At 61.6% G+C, this 23477-nt stretch overlaps 3 protein-coding genes across 3 annotated transcripts; all 3 read right to left on the bottom strand.

Annotated features, from left to right (window-relative positions):
• Nucleotides 1-96: 96 nt before the first annotated feature.
• Nucleotides 97-10647, bottom strand: CHLRE_14g628200v5 (uncharacterized protein). The gene is made up of 20 exons (XM_043070330.1): nucleotides 10053-10647; nucleotides 9851-9993; nucleotides 9568-9703; nucleotides 9224-9398; nucleotides 8806-9032; nucleotides 8337-8577; nucleotides 8046-8140; nucleotides 7280-7744; nucleotides 6962-7039; nucleotides 5872-6601; nucleotides 5456-5599; nucleotides 5086-5104; nucleotides 4659-4851; nucleotides 4210-4381; nucleotides 3856-3954; nucleotides 3556-3605; nucleotides 3271-3416; nucleotides 3003-3109; nucleotides 2698-2756; nucleotides 97-2493 (listed from the first exon to the last, which is right to left on the bottom strand). Exons 1-20 carry the CDS (start codon nucleotides 10188-10190, stop codon nucleotides 2215-2217), a joined length of 3696 nt encoding a protein of 1231 aa, XP_042917003.1. The 5' UTR covers nucleotides 10191-10647; the 3' UTR covers nucleotides 97-2214.
• Nucleotides 10648-11301: 654 nt separating this feature from the next.
• Nucleotides 11302-16657, bottom strand: CHLRE_14g628150v5 (uncharacterized protein). Its single transcript, XM_043070329.1, has 12 exons — nucleotides 16326-16657; nucleotides 16122-16163; nucleotides 15847-15858; nucleotides 15474-15668; nucleotides 14621-14742; nucleotides 14235-14402; nucleotides 13891-13916; nucleotides 13314-13479; nucleotides 13006-13167; nucleotides 12816-12899; nucleotides 12571-12675; nucleotides 11302-12408 (listed from the first exon to the last, which is right to left on the bottom strand). The coding sequence occupies exons 1-12, from the start codon at nucleotides 16513-16515 to the stop codon at nucleotides 12007-12009; spliced, it is 1674 nt and encodes a 557-aa protein (XP_042917002.1). The 5' UTR covers nucleotides 16516-16657; the 3' UTR covers nucleotides 11302-12006.
• A 558-nt stretch (nucleotides 16658-17215) lies between these two features.
• CHLRE_14g628100v5 (uncharacterized protein) lies at nucleotides 17216-23234 on the bottom strand. The gene is made up of 10 exons (XM_043070328.1): nucleotides 23043-23234; nucleotides 22532-22721; nucleotides 22356-22458; nucleotides 22018-22252; nucleotides 21364-21733; nucleotides 20789-21027; nucleotides 20248-20590; nucleotides 19710-19822; nucleotides 19399-19434; nucleotides 17216-19140 (listed from the first exon to the last, which is right to left on the bottom strand). Exons 2-10 carry the CDS (start codon nucleotides 22710-22712, stop codon nucleotides 19120-19122), a joined length of 1641 nt encoding a protein of 546 aa, XP_042917001.1. The 5' UTR covers nucleotides 22713-22721; nucleotides 23043-23234; the 3' UTR covers nucleotides 17216-19119.
• Between the last annotated feature and the right edge of the window lie 243 nt (nucleotides 23235-23477).

The following is a 23477-nucleotide window of genomic DNA, read 5'->3' as shown; positions in this document are numbered from 1 at the left end:
TAATATGAGTCGCATCTGTCTTTGGTGGGCACCCGCACAGCGCAGTGGGCGTGTGGACTGCAGGTGCCCCCGCCCCCCATGCCCATCATCGTCGATGGCAATGCCCGCTTACATTACACATCCCCAGTTCCCCACAGTCGAGCGTGGGGAATACGCATCAGCAAATTTCCAGCCAGCCAGCAACTTGTCGGTACAGTAACTCTGGCGTTCGACCAGCCATGCACTTCTGCTCTGCCGCTGCCAATTGTTTGCTGTCTGCTTGGGGTATGGGCGTCAGCTGCACCCTACGGGACCTCGCCCACCTGCCTAAACCCTGTCCCATCGCACATCCACACAGTCAAGCACACAGTCGCTCAATACGCCCTGTTAACGCGCGGCAAGTCCCCAGCGCAGGCGTGCGCAGTGCCGTCCGTGGCGCTTTGCCTGGCAAATCTGGAATTCTGGATTAATAAAGGCAGAAGTCTGGATTGGCAATTAGGTGACGACACGTTCGGCTACAGCCCATCCTCGCCAGCGGACTGTCCTTGTCCAGCCGACGGGGGGCATCCGAGGCCCTATCGCACTCGCCGCGTTCCCGCACGAAGCAATAATGTGTTTGGTCTACACCAAGAACAGCGACAACCAGACCGGTGTACCGCCGAGCCGCTCGTGGTACGGTCAGTGCGCAGATCCAGGTCCGTATACATACGGTAGTGCACACGTCACGCACGGTACTACGTGGCTTGATTGAGATCACGCATTCAGCCCCATCAGCACCGCCGCCTGAAGGAAACGCTAGCCTCGCGACAGCCTCTGTCACGCGACCCCTTCAATCAGGCAGTAGTGTGATACCTGGGTTAGTCACACGGAGCTGGTGGCCGGCTGATGGCCCTATGCCCTTACCACCTGACGCCGTGGGGGTCGCGAACGTGTGACGCGACCCCTACCATCCACCTGCCTCCGAACGTGTGACCCCTACCGTTCACCTGCCTCCACACATGAACACCTAGGGTACCAGGCTCCGGGGGTGGCCAGAAGCGCCGTAGTCAGTTCCCCGCGGAGCTGCAAATGGAATACATTCGTTCACGAACGCCTCACGCACGTTGCAGTCCAGGTATCATCCGTCCTCATATAAGAAGAATAGTATAATGCGTGCCTCGATGCGCAACACTGCTGTTGAAGCTCCAACGTATTGCAGTGGACAGCTTGCCTTCTGATGATTCGGGCAGCGACTGGGCGCTTAGCCAAGCAATCACACGTTGCAGCCAAACAAAACAGGTTCCGCAGGACAACCTACACCCGTATCAGCACACCAAGAACAAGCCTCACCACGAGGTCAAGTTTACCCTTATCCTCAAGCCCCTTGCTACATACATTACGTTGTGGCCTGCCCACCCATTGATCCTACTTCCCAACCCGTGTACTTCCATGCATGCTTGCACATTGTGTTTCGTGCATGTGTGCATGGATGGAAGCTAATCACCCCTCGGTAACATCTCCAGCCGCTATTGGATGAGCGCCTGCGTGCATAAAAGACACCGAAATTCACTCGCACGCACACTCAGAAGTGCTTGAGCACGCACACCTTATGAAGAAGCGCAAAGAACTTATCCTCCCGGGATGTACGGTTAGTCCCCAGTACTAGCACAAAGCAGGCATGCCCATGAAATAGCCACCAAGCTTCACACGCCCGCACCTTTGGCGGCAGCTGTGAACAGAGCACCATATCAAACAAACACTGCCATGTTGTAATCAAGTGCCACTGCTGACTGCAAAATCCTCAGTTCTAATGGCAACATCCCGCCGTGTGGTACGCCTTGCGTCCGCATGCGCTCCAAGCATGCAACACCGTACGATACACATGGGCAAGGATTGCGAGCACCTCCAGCCCTCCCGCAACCAACCAACGAAGATGGCAAGTAACATTACCCCCAAATTTACGATGCAGCCATCGTGTGCCGTGTTCCATCCCAAGCGCTGTTTGACATCTATGCACCCCCTGGGTTCCATGACAGGAACCAGAATCCCTCAGCAGAATATTGTCGGATGAAGTGTGTGGTCATCAGTACTCCCGTTTAGCGCCAGGACAATGGACAGCAGTGCGGTGACCGCCCTAAATAACAAAAGAACAATCCTTGCTTGCTGCTTCCAGGCCGGCTTATTAAATTCCAATCTCTGCTGATTATTCTCCGGGGCCCGTACACATGCGTACAGTATTAAAAGCTGCCAGGGTCTTTATGCCGCATATTGGCTGTAGCCGGACCTCGGCCGCTGGTTAGCATGCGACGATGTAGAGGTTGAGGAATTCCCCCCCGCGCCCAGGCGCTCCAGCTGTCGCACCAGCTCGTCGGCAGTGGGCCGGGCGCCGGGCAGCGCGTGCCAGCAGCGCTCGGCGAGCGCGCGGTAGTTGGAGGGCACCCACGACGGCAGCCGGGGCCGCATGCCGTCGTGCGCGACCGCGTTTGCGATCTGTTGCGCCGTCAAGCCCTCGTACAGCCTGACGCCGCAAAGCACCTGTGGCAGGTGCAGCAGCAGGGCAGAGGGGTTGTTGGAGCTACGTAGGCGTAGCAGGCAAGAGCAGTATCATTGCTGCTTCTGCAAGGGGTAGCCAAGCATTATTGCGACTAGGAGCATGCGTGCATTGCTTGCATGAGAAGGAAAGAGCAGAAACACACGGAGCGCGGCAATGCGTCAACGAAGGAGGCGCTCCGTCCGTACCTGGTGCATCAGCACACCAAACGCGTAGATGTCCACAGCCGCGCCCACCGACTGCTTGCCTGCAGACCCACCCAAAAACCAAAAGCAGCATGGCGGCATGTGCAAAGTGCATTCATTCAGCAAGACGCGACACTGCTTCATGCCAGGAATAATGCAACTTTGTCTCCCTGGCCCAGCAGCCGACGTGGCACCGTAATCTTATCACCCACAGGCCAGATACAGCTGCACACGGTACGGCTGGGCAATCACATGCCAGCGGTAAGCAGTAACGTGAACCCCCAGCCGGCGTCCTGACAAACACGCACCTAGGAACACCTCCGGCGCCACGTGTGTGATTGTGCCGCTGGCCACAGCTTCGTCAATCACCAGCTGTCCGTTGTCGTCGTGCGCCATGGTCTTGGCCAGACCGAAACTGCAGGAGGTTGGGGTTACGGTTACGTTGATGGTTTGGGTGTGCTGACACGTGCCAAGTAAGCGAATACGGGTGGCATTATTGGTTCCGCGAAGTGGCGAAGGGGACGAAACGGGTTAGGGACAAAAGCACAGGTCACCGCACACGGCCGCAGCACTCACTCGGACAGCTTGGCTGTGAAGCCGCGGGAGTCGCGCGGGTTGGACTTGAGCAGCACGTTCTGCGGCTTGAGGTCGCAGTGCACCAGGTGCAGCGAGTGCATGTGCCGCAGCGCCAGCGCCACCTCCAGAAGCGTTGCGTACACCGACTGTGGCGGAGAGGAGCGTAGTGCGGCGCATACGTAAGCTTACGTACGGTCATCAAAAGCACGAGTCGTGAGCACACAATCAAGTTCAGCTGTGCGGGCAACCCAAGATAGGGAGAGCACACGCCGCGCCAGTGCTTACCCGCAGGCAGATGGCCAGAACCGGCTTGCCACGGCGGGCGTCATCCGGATCTGTCATCGGATGCAGCACATGCACAGTCAGGTACATCAGGCGTACTGTCGTGCAGATCGACATCAGATGCTACCACTGCTGAAGAACCAACACAACAACAGAAACCCCCTAATGCTTTCGTTCTACATTTGCTACGAGTTAAGGTGTGTCTGTCGCAGCGTGCATGATCGCATGCTAGCGCGCTGCCCAGAACCAAAGCACCAACAGTGCCGTCGTCTACCCGGGGGAGTCACCAGAGCACTTGCTCACCCGTGGGCTTGAGCTGGCGAAAGAAGACGCGGTCCATGATGGCCTCGCACAGGCTGCCCGCGTCGCAGTACTCCATCACCAGCGCCATCGATGACGCACCTGTTTGCAAGGATTGCGATGAACAAGTGGTGAAGAGCGTATAAAGTACTCCTGCTACCCCTATCAAATAAAGCTGCAGCGCCGGCGGAGACACCTCCACGCCCACTCACCGCGCTCCCCCCCTACACGCCCGCCCGCCCGCCCGCCCACCTGCCCGCCCGCCCGCCCGCCCGCCCTACACGCCCTACACGCCCGCCCGCCCTACACGCCCTACACGCCCGCCCGCCCACCCGCCCTACACGCCACGCCACGCACCCGACACCTCCTGCCCCGGCGCGGGCGACTCGAGCAGCGAGGGCATGTGCATCAGCCGCGGCATGGCGGCGGGGTCCGTGTCGGCCGTGTCCATCAGGCTGTCCAGCTCATTGCCGTCGCCGTGTTGCATCGAGGGCACGTGCAGCCGGCAGTCCATGAAGAACGTGAGCACCTGCGTGCGGGCAGGAGCGCCAGCAGGGCACGTGCGGTGACGGTCTGACAGGTTAGAAAAGGAGGAGGGGAAAGGCATGTGGGCCGGCGTCTTCCGATTGCGCACGCATGCACGCATCCGCGCCGTTACTTACACGCACACGGAAGCACACACCAACGTACTGCCGCCTCCGTCCTTCCCACGCGCGCGCACACACACACACACACACACACACACACACACACACACACACACACACACACGGACTACTGCCTCACTACCTTTCCAACGAACGCACCTGCACGATGTTGGGGTGGCTGATGGACACCGAGGCCACCAGCTCGATGGCATCGTGCAGGTTCTGCTTGTGCAGCGCCACAGCGGCCTCGCTGGCTGTGGAGCCGGGTTTGCCGCTCTTGGCGGCCGCGGCGGCGTGGATGGTTGCCTCGTGGATGACCTTGACAGCCACCTCCGACCCGTGGTACGTGGCCCTGCAGATTGCAAGCAGGCATGGTTGTCAGCAGCAGGCAGCGTAAAACAAAAGTGATGGGGCGTCAGCCGTTTCTCATTGTTGTTTGTAAGAAGTATGTTATGGAAATGTGCGCGCGTTTGCACCGTTGTCGCAGGTGAGTGTAGCATGGAAACGCGCTCGTGCCAGGCGACTATCAGGCCCTGATGCAGATGCCTCTGCGACTGCAACAGCAAGTGCGTCACGTAACACGCACCTGTAGACCGTTCCGTAACCTGCGGCGTTTTTAAACAAAGTGGAACCCAAGGAGGAATGAGTTAGCATAAGGGCTTGGCCAATGATTAGATTGCGGCCTGCCCTTGCACATGGGCCTTCGCCCCCTGCTCCCCACCCCCCGCCCCTCACCTCTTCCCACGCCCCTCGCTCCCATCCCCTCGTCCCTCGCCCCTCGCTCCCATCCCCTCGTCCCTCGCCCCTCGCTCCCATCCCCTCTTCCCTTAGCGGTATAGCAGCCCATGTTCCCGCCGGACGTCGGCACTTGTTTCTTGCTTTGTGATTTCATCGCTCCGTCTTGCACATGAACGGCTCCCCCCCCCCTGTCCCGCCCGTGCGCCTCGTCGCCTCACCTCCCTTGCCGACCTCCTGCAGCAGCTTGAGCGACTCCAGGTCAGACTGGCGGTTGACGGAGCGGCCGTTCGTGATCTGCACCGCCTGCGCCGCCTTGAGCCGCTCATGCATGATGGAGATGATGGGCGCCAGCTTCGATGCTCCTGAGGTTTGCATCAATGCAGCAGGTGGTTTTGAGTTTCACAGTTTAACGTAATGCAAACTCTGTCGACAAACCAAGGCTTAGCTATACAAGTGGAACATGCACGGCGCCAGCGCGGCGGCGTGCAGCATGGAGGGCCCCACCCCAGAACCTCCCACCATCCAAGTATTCCCAGTCCACAATCCACAAATCCACAAATCCACACACCACAAGGTAATGCCAGCGCCGAGCGACAGCCGGCGGCCTGACCCAAATCAACTCGTGCGGCCTCACCACGAGGGCTTTGCGCCGCCACCAGGCGAAATGACAGGCTCCGCGTCCGCATCAGACACGACAGCCGCCTGTTGCGCACCGCCACCTTGGCACCGCCGCCGCCACTGTTCACACCACCGCTTCCATCCTCCACACCACTGCTTCCCGCCTGCACCAGTCCCGAGACGACGCCTGCGCCGCCGCCGAGCCGGCCGCCGTCCAGCGCAGCGCCCTCCGAGCCGGCGCTTGGCAGGACGCTGTCGCCGGGCTGCATCGAACCCGAGTTGTTGAGTCCGAACAAGCGCTTCAAAGTGTTGGCGCGCGGCGAGCGAGTGCCAGCGCTGCCGGCGGCGGCGGCGCTGCCGAGCGCCTCGCCCACGGAAAGCCGGGCAAACCGCGCCGCTGCCGCGCTGAGCGCGCCGCCGCCGCGAGCAGCGCCGACAGCGAGCCCGGGCGTCGCCGTTGCGACAAAGGGCGACAAGCCGACGCCCTGCTGGCCGCCACCCCCGCCAGTATCGGCAGCGGCGCTGCCGGGTCCGCCGCCCCTTGCGTAGCCGACCACTGCGGCCGCGCCGGTTATGTCAGCGCGAACGTTGGGGTTGTGGGCGGCGCCGTCAGCGTCCACGTCGAGCTGCTCGTTGTAGGCGGCGCCGTCCTCCTCCTCGCCCTCAGCCACAAGGACGTCGTCGGGGCAGACGACGGCGACGTGCTGCCCGCAGCTGTCGCCGCCCTTCTTGCGCAGGTTCACGTTCTGTGACGCGACGCAAAAGAAGAGGGCGGGTAAAGGAAGCGGGCATGGAGTGGAGCGGAGCGGCGTGGAGAGGAGCGGGGCGGCGGGGCGGAGCAAAAGATTGAAGGGGCAGGTCAGGGGCGCGTGCTGTGCGTGACTGAGTAGGTCGGAAGGTGGGCATGTATGGGTAGGCTTTTGCATGCGTGTGGGCAACACACAGCGTGCAGGGCAAGCAAGTGGGCTGGTACGGCAATAGTACGACGTGCTGCAACGTGCCGCGTGTTCAACACATACATGCATTCCATCGTTTCAGCACCCGTACGTGCAACATGGTGTGGGCTATGTGTGCCGCCCGTGTGTCGGTGTGCGCCGCCGCCTCACCCGAAGCTCAGTGTTGAGGCACTCCCACTCCGCCGCGAGGGGGCCATTGGCCTTGACCATGACGATGGGCGCGACCACCTGCAACACCACAAAAGGCACGGACGAGCGTTAGAGAACAACACAGGCCATGCGTCAGGCGCGCCGTCCGACACAAAGCACACACAACCCAGCGGGACAGGGCCGCCGGGGACCTACTGTCTTGATGTGTACGGCACGCGTTTGCGCCTGTGCCGGGGGCCCGGGGCGACTCAGGTACATACATCTACCGCTCGCTGCCCACCCGCCAACCACCCGCCAACCAACCAACCGCCAACCCACCAGCAGTAGCTCGCGCAGGTTCCGCACCACCGCCTGCAGCAGCCCGCGAGGCAGCGTCTGTCCAAAGGTGGCGTAGAGCGCGATGAGCGGCTTACGCGCCCCGGCAGCCATCGCCTGCCCCTGCCCCGTCAGCGAGCCCTGGCCGGCGCCGCCGCCGCTCGACACCGAAGGGTTGTTCGTCAAGCCGCCGCCGCTGCCGCCCTTGCCCACGCCGCCGGATGTGGCACTGCTGTAGGCGCCGCTGGTCTCGCCGCTGGTCGCTACGGAGCTGCTGGAGGTGGCGAGCGCGAGCGACAGCGGCATGAGCGCGTGGCGTGACAGCACCAGGTCACGCGGGTAGGACTTGGTGTCCTGCACGTGCGCCGCGCAGTCGTCCACACACAGCCCCGCTGCGCCCTTGGACAGGGCCTCTGACAGCAGCGTGCCGGCCAGAGCCAGCGTGTGGCCCTGGCAGGTGGCCACGCCCTGCAGGATGCAGGCAGGGGCCCGGCAGGCAGGCGGCCATGGGAGCAATGGGAGCAATGGGAGGCGGTTAGGTGGTTGAGTGGGTGCATGTACGGCAATCAACGCGCGCTGGCACGGCGCCTGCATGGCCGCGTGGCGTTGCCGTACAGGCACCCCACAAGAAAGCGGTGGCAGAGTCTTCATCTACCGGGCACGGCATCCTGACCAGCTCACGGCCACTTGTCCAGTAACGTTATGCAGGATACTTGACCAATTACCCCAGGCACCGCAAGAACGCTCTAGGCGCTGCTCGGTCGCGTACCTTGTCAATGCCCACAAACGACGCAATGCGACGTGCGCCGGTCTGGGAGTTCGCAGACAGACCTGCAAAGCCGAGGCTGGATGGCCGAGAGCCGTCTGCAATGCAATAGGTTGCGAAGAAGCAAATTACGGCAGTTTACAAGGCAGCCGTATGCGTGTGCACTAGGTTTGGGTATGGGCGGGGCAATCAATGGGGCATCGAGGCTGCGCGCTTCTGAGCCACCACTCCACCGGCCCAGTAATCAACCACGTTCGATTACTAACGGCGCATTACAGGCAACTCCAGACGCACCGGTCGAGTTCTTGTAACGGCCGTTGTTCGAAACATCGTCCAGGTTGGGCCCCAGCCGCGCCGCCGCCACGGCGGCTGACACCATCGACCGGTCCGGCGACATGATCAGGTCGCAGGAGGCGCGACGGACGCGCAGCGACATCAATGTGTTGTGTGCCGTCGACAAGGGCCGGTCACCGCCCGTGTTAAGTCCATTGCTGACTTCGATGGGGAACACGGCAGCTGCGTCGCCGTCCAGCTCCTAAAGGTGTAAAACCGGGGTAGCGGCACGGCGGGGGTGGGGTGCGAAGGGAGATGAAACGACAACAGCGTCGAAGATCTCGCGGTAAAAGGTCACCAGCGGACGTACACTGCGTCACGCTCGGCCAGAGTTTCAGTACCCCAGATGCACGGCCAGGTGTAAAGCATCTGGCTGTGGTGGTCGGGAGTGCTGTCCAACTGTCCATCCAACCCATCTACGGTTACTCACCGACACGTTCACAAACGCCACGCGCACCACGCCCTGCGTGTGGGCCGCCGCCCCGGCCGTCTCCGCCGCCGCCACGCCCAGAGCTTGCACAACCTGACTAATGGTATTGGCGGCGTGTAGCGCGGGCAGAGCGTTGGCCAGAATGGCAGCCTGCTTGACCTGCACCGCCAGCAATGCGGCCACAGCGTACAGCGCGCCCTGGTTCCACGTGATGGGGCGAGAAGGGCCTGTAGCATTGTAACGTGGCCGTTTAAAAGGGCCGGGGCGAGGGGAGCCAGGTTACGCATATGGGAGCCAAATGCGGGACTTTGGGGCTGGGGACCAGATTGGTTAAAAGTCGTCCGGGATGATGCGTCACCGGGGGCACGCATGTGCGGGCTGGTCATGCGTGACAGCGAGTTTGATTCCAACACCACACCTTTGGCAGCGAGCGATAGCACGCCCAGCATGTGGCCCGAGGCGCTGATTCCCACTGCTGCGAAGTGGCGGCAGCCGTGCCGCTCCGACAGTAGCTGCCACTCCTCCGGAAGGTCGGATTCAGCCGCAGTGCCCTCGGGCAGTGTAGCGTAGTGGACCATGCACTCAGGCGTCTCCTAAGCAGCAGCGAGAGAGTTGGTTGGAGCGATGCGCGGGGTTTTTGGGTGGCGACTGGGCGGCTCGTTTCCGGACTTGCCGAATTCGGGGCGTGTAAGCAGGCGCAATTTGTCACGCGACCTGGACGTCAAATCCAGTTCCGCCCTGCTGCCCTATGAATCCTTTTACCTGTTGTGCTGCGATGAGTGCATCAGCGACATCGCCGACTACTGGGGAGGGCAGGTATGTGCCGTCGCGAAACTCCATGTCCACGCCGCTGGACGCGATCAAATATGCCTGCTGGCCCTCGTTCAGCAAGTATACACTGCATGGGGCATGTAACAGAATTGTTAGCCGCAAAGAGACGAGAGCTGAAACCCTGCCCACGGGGATGCCCGCGGACAGGACCTTTTGCCAGGCGAGCTGAGTTCCACCAAATCAATGCATTGCCCTGGGTTGACGGGTAACGCACCTGGCTTGCTGGCAATCGAAGGCTGACACTAGCAATTCCGTGCCGGACTTCAGGCTTGATGCAAATCCCATCTCCGCAGCACTAGACGATAATGAGCCCAGCATTGGAAGGATTCCGACCAGAGCGTTGGCAGCGCGCTCAGCCTGTGGCAAGAGCGAGTGAATGTTGTTGCGCAAGACTCCCGCGCCGGCGCAGCACTTACCGCCTTAGAGTTTGATTTCTCGCATGCCTCAACCACAGTTGGGCCAGCTGAGGGCGGCTGCAATGGGAAAGCCTGCTCGCCAGCCCTGGACCGCTGGTCGCTGGACGACGCCACGTTGAAACAAGAGAAGAGTCCCATGTTTGGTATGATTACATGTGTTCTATAGCATAGTAATTATGGGGACGTCTGGGACGAGAGGCGCCTAATTTTACTGTGAGAACGGCGTGATGACCACGCCCGATTCTCGGCGCGCTCTCGGTTTCCGTTGCTGGCCGACATGGCTAGCATGGATATTGCTATGGGGATAGAGGTCAGCGAGCCGAGCGCTAAAAGTTTGGATGGCCTTTGGCAGCATGTTTCCGTGACGCGCAGGTTGTCCGGAGCTGGGACGCCATAACCCCCCGGTGGTAGCTAAGGTGTTCACTGCGCTCAGGGACGGGAAGGGGTTCTCTGGGGGTTTCCTGGATGGGGTATGATGACATTTTTCTATAAAACCGGGGACTGCTCGCGATCCCGACTCTAGGCAAGGCCAGTCTCCAACGGGGCGCTTTGGGCCTAAATCGCACTTTCACAGGCTTTGTGGTTAGCAGATATTAGATTGAGCTATGTACCTGACCTACAGGGTCCATTCACCGACACTGATTACCACACGCTTGCACGTGTGTTCGTGTGTGTTACCGCACGCTTGCACGTGTGTTCGTGTGTGTACGTATGTATGCTGTGACGTATGCTGTGACGGAGTGATACTCAAGCCCCGAAGGAGCTTACCTGCTGTGCGGAAGCGGCGGGAGGCGCCGGCGAAGGACGATGGACGTGAAGGCGGCTAAAGAGGAATGATAGTCCGTGCATAGACGCCGGACACTAACTAGGAGTCAGTACGGGCTCTGCCCCGTCTCGAACAGGGATCCGCTAGGCCCAACCTAGACAGACTGGCCGGAATTCAACCCCCTCCAGTCGCATGCGTGGAGGGGGTCCAGTTGGGCCGGTAGCTGGCTTCTGCTGCGCGCCAGGGCTGAACGTATATGGCAGCCGACGCGAGTTGGGTGTCCCACGCGAGTGCGTGGGAGCGGGTAGTTGCGTGGGCGGACGGCTGGGAAGCTGTGACTGGGAGCTGCGATGGGGCGCACGTGGCTGGCTGTTGGCGCGCGGCGCGGCTGGGGGCGGGCAGTTGCGTGCGGCGCCGGCTCGGGAAAAGATGCGTGCCGCGCTGGCTGGTGTAAGGCCCAGCAGAGGGAAACGTGGGGAAATCAATCACAATCCGTTACAGCCACAGCAGGATATATAAATACGTCTATCAATAAGAAGGGGATTTCTCCGGTGCCTGAAGCACTGCGACATGTTCATCACGGGCACCGCGCCTGCACCAGCTTCGGCGGACAGCGGCTGAGAGCCGCCTAGCAGCACACGCCCTCAACGCCCAGACCCGGCCCTACGATGTCGATGCGCGACACCGCCAGCTTCACTTGCCCCTGCCCCACAGCCGCCAGGCTAGCCAGGTCGCTGCGGCCGCCATCACTGCCACGCTGGGCCGCTCCTACGCCTGCTGCTCCGGCGGTGGCGGCGGCGGCAGCCGCGCACTGTCATCCCCCTCAAACCCTTTTAAGTATATCATAGGACAGCTCCGACTCACCCCCAACACCAGCTCCGACTCACCCCCGGGCTGAGCAGCACATGCCCATCGTGGGAACGCAGCCCGTCAGACCACAATTGCACAAGGTGGGGCCCTGCGCTCCCCCATAACCCCCGGCATCAGAGGGCTACACGCGCATCCAGAGCTGTCCAGAGAGGTACAGAGGACCCCAGAGCTCTCGCCCAACCGTGAGCAACGCCTTATATTACGGTTTATTGCATGTTCAAGACGAGGCAACATCCGTCACACGACATTCCCGCACGCTGCACACCACAGTGCGCAGGCCAGCAGCCGCACAGCCCACGCCACATCGTACGAGCACGGTCAGAGCCACAGCCGCCGGCCGCCACCAGCCATGGGGCAGCCCGCGTGCAGGGACCGGGCGCACACCTGCAGACGCGCGTACACGCCCTTCATGATGTACAGCTTCATGCGGAACGCCGGCGACTGCGGTTTCGGTGGCCAGTTCTTCTTCCCGGCCTTCAGTTTGAAGTTCGCATAACGATCCTTCGGCACCACAAAGTGCAGACGAGGCGTCACGCCCTCCGGCAGCTGCACGTCGTTGAGCAAGCTATCCAGCTCGAGGGATTCCAGCTCCTTGCTGCTGCCCACAGTCACCTGGAAGAAGTCGCACGTTTTCTCGCCGCGCTCGAACGCATCCACCGTCGTGAATGTGGGGCTGAGCGGCCTGTTGTAGACGTGTTCTGTGGCGGCCTTCTGCAGGTCCTGCAACGAGTAACACGGCCACATAACATGGCATTGGAACATGTCGTCATAACGCGGCATCGGAACACGGCATCGGAGCAAAAAGGCGGTTGGGAATCCCATCCCGAGGCTGGCCCGCTGAAGCCGCGTTGTGCCGTCAGCCGCGCCTTACACAGGACCCACCTTGAAGGCCTTTGTAATCGCGCCGCGGCCGAGTACCCGTACCTCCTCCTTACCCCGCCGCTCCAACGTCTCGCCGTCAATCGGCGCAACAGTGAAGGAGCCGCCCTGCAACATACAGGTGCACATTGGTAAGTACAAACAACGGGTACACAGTAGGTACCCTCGACGCCACGTCCTGGCCACCATGTCTTGAGCCACATAAAATCTACACGCTGGGCTCAAGACACGCGCAACCATCTCCACACCTCGGGCAGCGCGGCGTGCATAATGGCCTGGTAGAGAGAGCTTCGGACTGGACCCGACGCCGAGCTCAGCAGGCTGATCAACTCCTGCAGTTGGGAAAGCCGGAGATGGTGGGAGTGCCCCACGGTGCACACCTTGCTACTCAAAACCTAGCACCAGGCAAGACCCCACACGTAATAACTGCTGACCTACCCGCAGCTCATCGCTCTTCATCGCCTTCTTTGCGAACTCATCCGCCACCCACTGGCTGGCGAACACGAGGTGCTGCATCCGGAAGGTTTCGTCAGCCACGATGTGCAACAGGCTGTGGTTGGCCTCCGGCCCCGTACTGATCGAGCCAATCGAGCTTCGCATCTGTTTGCACGAGCAAAGCAAGAAGTACACAGGTGGATGAAGGATAGAGGAGGGCAAAGACAGCACAGCCCATGAGCAAGAGCGCGGGCAACAAGCCAGTCAAGGACACATGTATGCCATCTCAGCCTAGAATACGGTATCATCACCTGCGCAGCGTTGCAGCCGGCAACCGCGTCGCGCAGCACCTCCAGCAGGTCGTCCAGTCCTTCGTCGGGTTTCTGTTCCGGGCTTCGCAGCACAAAATTCGCGACGCCGCCGTAGTGCCGGTACAGCTCCTTGACAAGGGCCTCGTCCACGGTGCCGTACAGCAGGCTGCGGTTTGGGCACGGGCCCGTGGGCGTGGGCACGGGCATGCCTCTCAGGTACGTACAGTGCTGCTATCTTCATCGTTGATGCCCTAGACTAGCATCATGCATGCGTGCGTCCGTGTGAGGTGAGTGGCACGTGGCGTGGGGCGGCGTGGCGCTGGCATGGGTTGTCGGTGCTCGAGAAATTGAGTGCAATAGGGAGGAGCAATAATCAAGCTTCTAACCCATGCCTTCGTGACGCCACTGAGCCATCGGAACGCCAGCCACTCTGACTGCCCTGGCTGTAAGCACTGCTGAGACTGCACGACTGCAGTGCACCCTAATTTACACACTCATTTATTTTGTGTGCGAGCCTACGAGACGTCAGGTTGCAGGGACCTGCCCGTGCACGTCAGAACATTGCGACTCTACACACCTTCGGCACGCGAGCAACTCGTCCAGCTGCTAGACCGGCATGTACAGCATCTCCGCAGCCTCCTTGCGCATCTCCTGCAATAACACAATTGGGCCTCAATGCGGAGCTCGGCAACGTCCACAAGTGCCGTCAAGCAACACTGCATGCTCGGCGGGACCCCAAGTATGGGCACTGCTTCCCCCACCCCACCCCTGCTCAGGGCGGCCTCTAGCGTGGGAGTGCTCCCCACCCGCGCCTGCCCCTGAGCGCTTTCACGGGGCTGCCTCTAGCATGCGCAGAGTTCCGATGGGTTGGGGAACATGGAGGGTTTACGCACCCCAATGCTGCTGTCCACGTGTTCTGACCTTAAATATCTTACGCTCGGGCGGTGTCAGCAGCACAATGCGCGCCAGGCAGTCGAGTTGCGGCGGTACACCGTCGGCGATGTACCAGGTGGCGGGGTTGTCGAGCTCATCATCAAAGCTCGTGCGCTCCCCAATCACCACCTCGCGTGTCTTGTGCGTGTAGCACCACTGCGAAAGCGATTTAGAGAAGCAGCGCCCGCATCACGAGTCAATACGTACGGCTTACCACCTCACGTACGTAACACGCGAATAATTTGGCGACTGCCTCCTCTGAGGGACCCCAGCAGCGCCAGATGGCGTGGCTGAACAAGCGCCTGCGAGCTTGCGATGCCGCCTAGCCTACCTAGCCTAGGATTGCGGAAGAAGTCGAGCGCCAATAATCTCACCGCCATGCCCGGTTTCGTCATGTGCTCCCACACAATGAAGGGTGGCGGCGCCGTGCTGTTCACGAGCCGGGCCAGCAGGTAGTAGGAGAACCAGGTTACGCCGATGCCCGGCGTCCCCGTGACTGTGAGAGGTGGGGGCATGAGGGGTGGGGGGTGAGTGGGGTGGGGTGGGGGCATGAGGGGTGGGGGGGAGGGAGGGGCTGGCGGTGAGGGTGAGGGGTTGTTGGGTTCAATAGACTCGTGAAGTAATAGTGCAGGGGTAGGAGACCCGCTCTTTCCACATGTTGAGTGCTCATACATAAATGTTCCCGGTATGGGTAATAAGCCTCCATCTTAAAGAGCTCAAGACACGCCTTCAAAGTACACATGACATATTTGGCATGCAGTAACCGGTTTAGTCCTGGTTGTTCCCTACCAAGCCTGCCGTTCCGCTTACGTGCTGGCGGCGGTTGCACGCTGCCTGCGCCTTGGCCATCTCTATGCGCGACCTCCAAGTGGTTAAGGACCTGGCCCGCGACGCGTTGCACTCCATCCGTAGCAGGTGGAGACAGGGCGCTCCCCCCACCCAACCCTGAAATACAACCCTCCCGCCCCCTAAAGTGGGGTAACGTATTTCTGGGCATGTCTCTGGATATCGATAAAATAACAATAAGCGGATACAGCTTCGTTTAAGGGGTCGCAGGCCTTCTTCTGGCACAACACCAAAAGTTCCTGGGCCGGACCATCATACCATCATTTTCATTAACGCATGCATCAGGGTGTAAATCAGATGACTGGGTGCTCCCCTTACGGTTCGATGGGTCGCGAGCCGACTGCGCTCCTCTGTACGCAAGCGCAAGCGCAGGCCACCTACCGATGTACTTCCTGGGCTTGGGGTGGCGCACAAGGGCGTCGAAAAGCCGCGGGTAGCACTCCCGGACAAACACGGAGTCGTACTCGGGGTGGAGGAGGAAGGAGACGTCCAGCTTCAGCACCTCACCAGGCCCCGGCAGCTCCTGCATGCTGTGCAGCGCCTTCATCATACGTGTCGCCTTCAGGCTGCTGTATCCTGAAGAAGCAGAGAGAGGGTGGATAGTGTGTAGTGGGATGCGGCGGATAGCCGGGATACCTTGAGCAAATCAACAGACACATACGTAGTGCATGGCTGTGATCGCAACGCGACTTATGGGCACCTAAGCGTATTTGTTTGGCCAACTGACAAAGAGTACCAGTCATTGCCGTCGCACCTCCGCCTCCACCTGGGCACAGGATGGGACGAAGGGGGCAGGGCACAGGGACACAGGGTGGGTGGCCACGGCAGGCCCGAACCAGAACTGCATGTAAATTGCTGCTGACCAACGCTGGTCTGCGATGATGGGCTGGCCGGTGACGAAGAACGACGAGTGTTTTCCGGCCCCACCCCTCCGGATTTTCACCCTTTCCATGGCCCCATCCACCCCTCCTTCGCGACCACCCGCGGGCCGATGCCGCACCGCGTCCGGGGCCTCGCCCCAAATCTCACCGGCTCCTGGCGCGCTCTCCTTGCCCAGGCCAGCCGCGGCGCCTACAATGTGCGAGCGGCCGGGGGCGTTGCAAGTTAGCAAAGGCGTGCCGCTGCGCACGGCACGGAGCAACGCACAGAGCCCGCGAGCATTTCCATCAAACGCATGCGGGCGTCGCAACGAGATTGGAAGGGCAGTAGTTTAAAAGCGGCACCATCTCCTACCCTTGCTTTTTGAAAGAGACCGCACGAACTGGATGATTGCCTTGTTGTTAGCGCCTATCGGAAAGAAGGCGAGTTCCTCCTCCGACAATGATATCAGGGAGGCCAGCAAAACGTCGAGCTCGCGCCCGTCCACGCCAAGCGCCTTCGCGGCAGCGTTGAAAGCCGTAGCCACCTCCTTTACGCTGAACATGCTGCTCGTCCTTCGCGTTGCGGTGTTGGGTGCGAGTGTGCTCACAAACTGCAGAAAGCGGGATTACCAATGCTGAGAATAATGTGCACCCAGGGGCTTGCAAAGTGGTTGGCGACTAATTGGCAAAGTCGGCAAAGTTGCCACTTGCATGATTTATAATGTGCTGAGTGAGGGCTGGCGATGTAACACTGTTCGCCGAGGCTGGTGCCCATGCCGGACATGTCGCAGCTGCTGCTGTGGCTGTAACGGATTGTGGTTGATTGTGGTTGATTTCCCCGCGTTTCCCTCTGCTGAGCCTTACACCAGCCAGCGCGGCACGCATCTTTTCCCGAGCCGGCGCCGCACGCAACTGCCCACCCCCAGCCGCGACGCGCGCCAACAGCCAGCCATGTGCGCCCGACCGCAGCTCCCAGTCGCAGCTTCCCAGCCGTCCGCCCCCGCAACTACCCGCTCCCACTCGCGCAGACACCTCGCGTCGGCTGCCGTACACGTCCAGCCCTGGCGCGCAGCAGAAGCCAGCTACCGGCCCAACTCTGAGGGAGTTTGTTGGGCGTTCGTCGGAGCTATCCTAGAACCGCCAATTACTTATTTTTGGCAGGGTGGCGGCGTCCCGAGAATATGTCACGTATCCCCAGAGGCCCAGACGCAGACAGTCCACCCCAGTTCCCATGCAACTAAGTGACGCGGAAAAGCATGAGAATGGCGATCTGCGTTACAGTGCAGGGCGCTGCCGCGTGCCGTGGCACGCAGCGTGTGAGGGCGTATGCCCCGCGCACTGACATGCCCGGTTCCCACGCCCGGTGAGAAATCCCAACCGCCACCGCGCGAAGCCGCTAAAACACCCTGCCTACCGTACAGCCTTTCTTTCCAGCCAGCCAGTCCCTTCGGTCATGCCTTTCCCTGTTTTGCCAGCGGCTATGACCCGGAATCTATCATGACATTACCGTACGCTTCCTCCGCCTCCTCACAGCCCAATCGACGCCTGCCGCCGCTCCCTGCCGCCGCCTGTGCATGCACGACTAAATCTGGCCAGCAGCATTTGATGCAATCAACAATGCTTCACCACCACCGACCCACGCCACGTTTCCCCAGTCTCCCATGCTGCATGCACCAGTCGCTCCCACAGGCTTGAGCAGTGAATAGCGGAGGATCCATTCGTCCAAAAAAAACAGAAACTAACCAAGACATTCACATCAAACCGGAGCCACACCCTGCACGTGCCCTTACGACAACCATGTGTGTTGGTGGCGGCGTGCGCAGTGCATTCGCGGCCGGCAGGGGCCGCCCGCGCCAGGCGCGCATTGGGTTGAGGTTCAAAGCGCAGGGGACTGTGCAGCCTGTGCGGGCGGCCAAGCGACGGCGGATTCGCTTTGGCTAGGATGGGTCGTCGCGAAAGCAACAGCTCTCCAAGCACAGCTCCTCGACACCCTGCAGACGTGACACGCCCGTGGCCCCGTTTCGAACACCAGCACCCTAGACCCCACGATGACTTACTACCCGTGCGCCCGGCCAGCTCCCCCACACAATTTGCGTGTGCGTCACCTTGCAGACGGCGTGCTCCTCCATCGCGATCCCCTACTCCCAATGTCCAGCTCTCACGAGATATTGTTTTGCATCCCGCACCCCCGGCATGTAAGGCCTGGCGACAGACGTCCCGTGTGCATGTAAACGGTAAACAAACCCCCTCATACAAACCACGACCCAAGAACACCCTGCAGAAACAAAATGAGCAAGGTGCCACGGCCAGAAGGCGCCCTGCCTGACCGAGCCTTTCGGCCGGTAAGCGGCACTTGTGACACCCGAGCGAACCCCTCGGCCGTGATACCCCTTGCCGGTGTTTCGTACTCTTATTGAGTCTGTCGACCAGCCTGCATGTGCCAACCCCAGTAGTACATAAAGCTTGCTTTGGACATTTCCCCACAGCGCATCAGAGTCATCCCTTCGTATGTTCCCTGGTAGCCCTTAATCAGATACGCGGACATGCACTCAGGTTACGCACACACTCTACTACGTGGTATCACCCGCCAGAAACAGATGCAGCCGATCAATACGGTAGGCGCGCTGCCAGCCACTGCGCAGGTCTGAACGTTTCTATTATGACCAAAGGCAGCCCCTTCCACGCCCACACCCTCGCGCTCTGCACACCTAACACTCCATTACGAAGCATTAGACATCTGGAAATTCGAAACCATATGCACGGCTGTTGGGACGCAGTCTTGGCGCGCATACTCTTTGGGCGCGAGGTAGGGTCCGTCAATCAGAGAGCCCTTTGCTTCTTCCCGCCGCAACGCTCAGCTTTTGCTCCCGCACCAGCACGCCCAGTACCGATAGGCCGCGTTGCAAGGCGCCCAGGTCGCGAGGCCTCGCAATCCCACGGCCCGACGTTCCGCCAGTCCCGATCGCTATGCTGCTAGCAATCGCCGCCACCACATCACCACCATACGTACCGCACGCATGCATTGTTGTCCGCGAGCGGCGCCGCCGCCTCGCGGCCATACCACAGCGCTCGCGCGCGCCCGCTCGCGCCCGCTTGACAGGCCGCTCCCGGTGTGTTGCCCTGGTGCCTCGCCTCTTGCTCGGACTCCGGATTCCGGCGGTCAGCACTTAGCGCGGGCCCCAGGTGGCCTGCGTGGGGAAGCAGGCCGTAGTAGAGGGTTACCGTACGGCACGGGCTTGTGGCACGTTCTGTGACGCGAAATTTTGTTTGTAGGGCTGCCCGCGTCAGGGTCACAGACCGGCCCTCCATCGCTTCAAACACACTGGCACCCCCTCGTGGATACAACAAGATCCATGCCCCCGCCGCAGCCCACATTGCCCAACCGCGGCCCCAACAACCCCGTTAACCACTTTCCCCAAGCACAGGCGCCGTGGAACCGAACCCACCTGCAGCCCAGCCGCCGCCGCGCCGCCATCCAGACCCTGTGCCGTACGAGTGGGCAGCATGGGGTACGCATGGGCCAGGGCGGGGTTAGGGACGCCGTTAGGGCGGGGCTAGGCACGCTCACGTAAGTGGACGTCTGGCAGGATTACAAGGGTTAGCCGCAGGCAGGCGGCAGTACCGCCATTGCGCAGACGCACAGCAACTTTTGCGCCCTTTGCACCGTGCCCCAACACGACTCCCGTCGATCTCGATTACAACAGGCAACCCTGCACCACGCACACGCATACACAGACAAACACAAACACACACGCACCTGCAGGGAGTGGACCTGCTGCTGCTGATACTCGCCCGGGTAGCCGCCGCCGCCGCCCGCCGCACCCGGCACCTGCATTACGTTGGTCAGCGTGTAGGAGCCGGGCGCCACGCCTGCGTGTGTGTGTGTGTATACGCATGTGTATTAGAAGAGCAAGGCACACGGATGAGGTGTGTGTGTGTATGTGTGTGTGTGTATGTGTGCGCTGGTGTGAAAAGGGCAGACAGGGAACAATGAAACGCGCGTGCGCGCACTGCGTATCGGTACTGACACGGACGGCCGATGACGCGGGCCGCGATATGACGGCATATCTGGCAGGGCCGACAACAGTCAAGGCGCAACGACCGCCACCAGCTCAAATCGTGTCCCTCGCATGTCCCTCACCCACACCCGCGTGCGCACGCATGCGGCGCCCAGCCCGACCCGGCACTCCTGCCACACCCACACCCACAACACAACCCAATGCCCCCGCCCCCCAGCAAACACACACAAACACACACACACACACACACACACACACACACACACACACACGCACCCTGAATGCCGGGCGCCTGCTGGCCCGCACCGCCCGCCGACCCATACAGACCCGGAGCCGGCTGACCCGCGCCGCCGCCGCCCGGCGGCGGAGGCACCATCTGCGCCCACTGCTGCTGCTCGTACGGCATGTACTGCTGCTGCTGCTGCTGGTGCTGCTGCTGCTGGCCCGGCGCCGCCTGCTGCTGCTGGCCCTGACCCTGGCCCTCGCCACCCGCGCCGGAGCTGCCCGCGGCATTGCCGCCGGCCACAGGTACGACCTGCGCCGTCTGCCGCGCGGCCGGCGGCAGGGGAGGCATGGGAGGCGCCACGCCGCCCGACGGCGGGGGCCGGGACTGGTAGCCCTGCGTATCAAAGCGGGCGGGCATGTCACGGCGTGGATGCATGGTGTATCACCAACATCAGACGGACCTAGGATGCTTGACGGTGCCGTGCCCCTGCCCCTGCCCCGCCGCGGCCTTCAGGCGATGTATCATTCCCTGTTTCCGTTCCCGTCGCGTGTACCCGCACCCGCACCCGCACCCCACAACACAAACACACACCTGGCCCATGCCGCGGCCCCCGCCCATCATCATGCCGCCACCGCGGCCGCCGCCGTACGGCCCGCCAGGGCCGCCGCGCCCGCCACGCCCGCCACGCCCGCCGCCCGGATACCCGCCGCCGCCGCCGCCGCCATTGAAGCGCTGCTTGCCGTCACGTGTGACCTCCAGCTGGTAGGTGCCGGGCGGCAGCATTTGGCCGCCGGGGCCAATCATCTGCACGTGCCCGCCCATGTTGAAGCCTGCGCGCGCAAGCAAGCAAGCTGGCCGAGTGGGATTGCATGGGCGGTTGGGTGGCGGTTGGGTGGCGGTTGGGTGGCGGTTGGGTGGCGGTTGGGTGCCGGCTCGGTGCGTGTGGATGCTGACGGAAGGTGTGGGGGTGCTGCTCGTTGCCGTTCACCGCGCGCACCCAGCACACCCTACCCAAACCACCACACGCAACGCGCTCCATCCGGAGCCCGTGCCCGTCAACTCACCCCGCAACCACGACACCCCACCCAGCCCAGCTCATTCCACCCCGCAAGCCACGCACCCAACCGACCCCGCCCGGCACCCAAGCGACCCCATCACGCACGTACCCGCCATCATGTCCGTGACGTCATCCATGTTGCCATAGTGTTGCTGCTGGTGGCGGCCGCCACGAGCGCCGCCGCCGCCGCCGTGCGGGCCGCCGCCGTAGCTGCCATGGCCGCCGCCGCCGCCACCGTAGCCGCCGCCGCCGTGCGGGCCGGGCATGTGGCCGCCGCCGCCGTGGTGGCCGTTGGGGCCGCCGCCGTGGGGGCCCATGTTGATGCCCTGCTGCTGCAGCCAGCGCTTGCGGTTGGAGTAGCCCAGCACCATGCGGTTCTGCTGGATCGCCTGGATCATGTCCACTTTGGTGCTCACGAACAGCTCGATGTAACGCGAGCCCAGGCTCTCCTTGTGCTTCTTCAGCGCTTCGCGCTGGGCCTGTGATAGGGATCACAAGGGAAGGGCACACGCTGGGCCTGTGTGTCGTCTTGTGTCAGGTGTCGTGTGAGGTGGTTAGGTGGTTGTTAGTGAGTGGTGACGGGACACAGGAAACGTGAAGGAGCAGAAAAGGCAGGGCTGGTGCTGGCACACGCTTGTGTATGGGAACATGAGGGCTTCAGGCTGCAATAACAGAGTGTCAGGCAGACGAGGGTCAGCGGCCGATGACTCTCTCGTCTGGCTGCCCGTCCGCCTGCCCATCGTCAGGTACCCCCGCCGCCCACCTCCTCCGTCTGCAGCTCCACAAAAGCCTCGCCCGTGGGTCGGCCGTCGGGGGCGTAGGTGAACACCACGCCCTCGATGCCGCGAACGATCGGCACGTCGGCGCCAAAGAAGTTCAGAACGTCCTGTGCCGTGGAGGTGTAGGGCAAGCCCCGGCACCGGATCACAAAGCCCCGCATGCGGTCCACGCTGAGGCTCTTCGCTGTGGCCAGGTCAGCCTCCGTTGACTCGAACACCCTATGCGAAGCACGAAGAAACGGCGTGAGAGGCGTAAAGGTGGTGAGGAGGGGTGGAAGATGGCGGTGCGTGTCAACGGAACTAAACAAGCTGGCCCGCTTACTCGATATAACGGTGGCCCAGCGTCTGGCGATGGAGCTTAGCGATAGCGTCGGCGGCTGCCGCCACCGAATCCAGCTGCACGTAGCCCTCGCCCGTCGAGCGGCCTGCGAAGTGCCGCGGCCGGCCATTAGGAGTGATCTTGACAAATCCCAAGCCCTTCGCTCGCGACCAACTCACCAGCCCGCTTGCCAATCACAACCGTGGCGACTTCAAAGTCCGCAAAGAACTGCCGCACGTCGTCCTCGCCAGCGCTGAAGGGCAGCCCGCGAAGACGCAGCACAGTTGACTTGGGCACGGACGGCACTCCGTCCGGGGCCGTCTCGATGAACCCGTGCTCGTTTGCTGTCTCCTCAGCCATTTCTCTCTTCTGTGGGGACATGTGAGCCCGTCAGCACCGCACTGTCGGTCATCAACCCCGCCCTTCTCCCGCAATTACCTCCAAGCTCTGCATACCTCCTGCCGCCTATCCAAAGTGCAATTTGCCCCAATATTTTATCTATGTGAAATGCTTCCAGGTCGAATACCGGCCCAACTGCATGAGAGGGCCGCCAGCGAGAGTGGACCGCACCCCGCCCAACCAGCATGGGACTAGAAGGCAGACGCTTTCTACTTCGCGGCATAGTACAGCCACACTGCGCAACAGCGCGCCGAATACCAGCCCGGCTGGGCGAGCGGCTAATCGTCGCACCTGTCCAACCCGCCCTCAAGAAGTTTACGCTTCCACTTGCTCCTCTCGCACTCGCCTTCCACTATGCTAAACCTGGAGCAGCTCCAGTCCCACCGCGGCTTTGCCGCGTTTTGAGCAGGCCGCTCTCTTTACGTTAGTAGGCCTTGCAGAATGCTATGACAATTGTCTATCTATGCGGACCTACTCCTCTACGGTCAGGCTATTACTGCTCTGCGGCGGGGCTAGCTTTTTGCATTGCACACCTATTGGGTAATCGGCCAACCACCCACGGGCGAATTGCACAGAACTCTGCACTGCTGGTGCCAGCGCAGTACATAAAACAATGCGCTTATGCAGTGCGTCGAGAGCCGCGGGGTGGCGTGATGTACCGTGAAACCCGTCTGCGCGAGGTTTTGGCCAGGCCGAGCCCTCTGTGACAGTTGGAGGTGCCAAACC

Source organism: Chlamydomonas reinhardtii, chromosome 14 (assembly GCF_000002595.2).
Source record: "Chlamydomonas reinhardtii strain CC-503 cw92 mt+ chromosome 14, whole genome shotgun sequence".
Taxonomy (NCBI): domain Eukaryota; kingdom Viridiplantae; phylum Chlorophyta; class Chlorophyceae; order Chlamydomonadales; family Chlamydomonadaceae; genus Chlamydomonas; species Chlamydomonas reinhardtii.
This window is presented reverse-complemented; position numbering and strand designations above follow the sequence as displayed.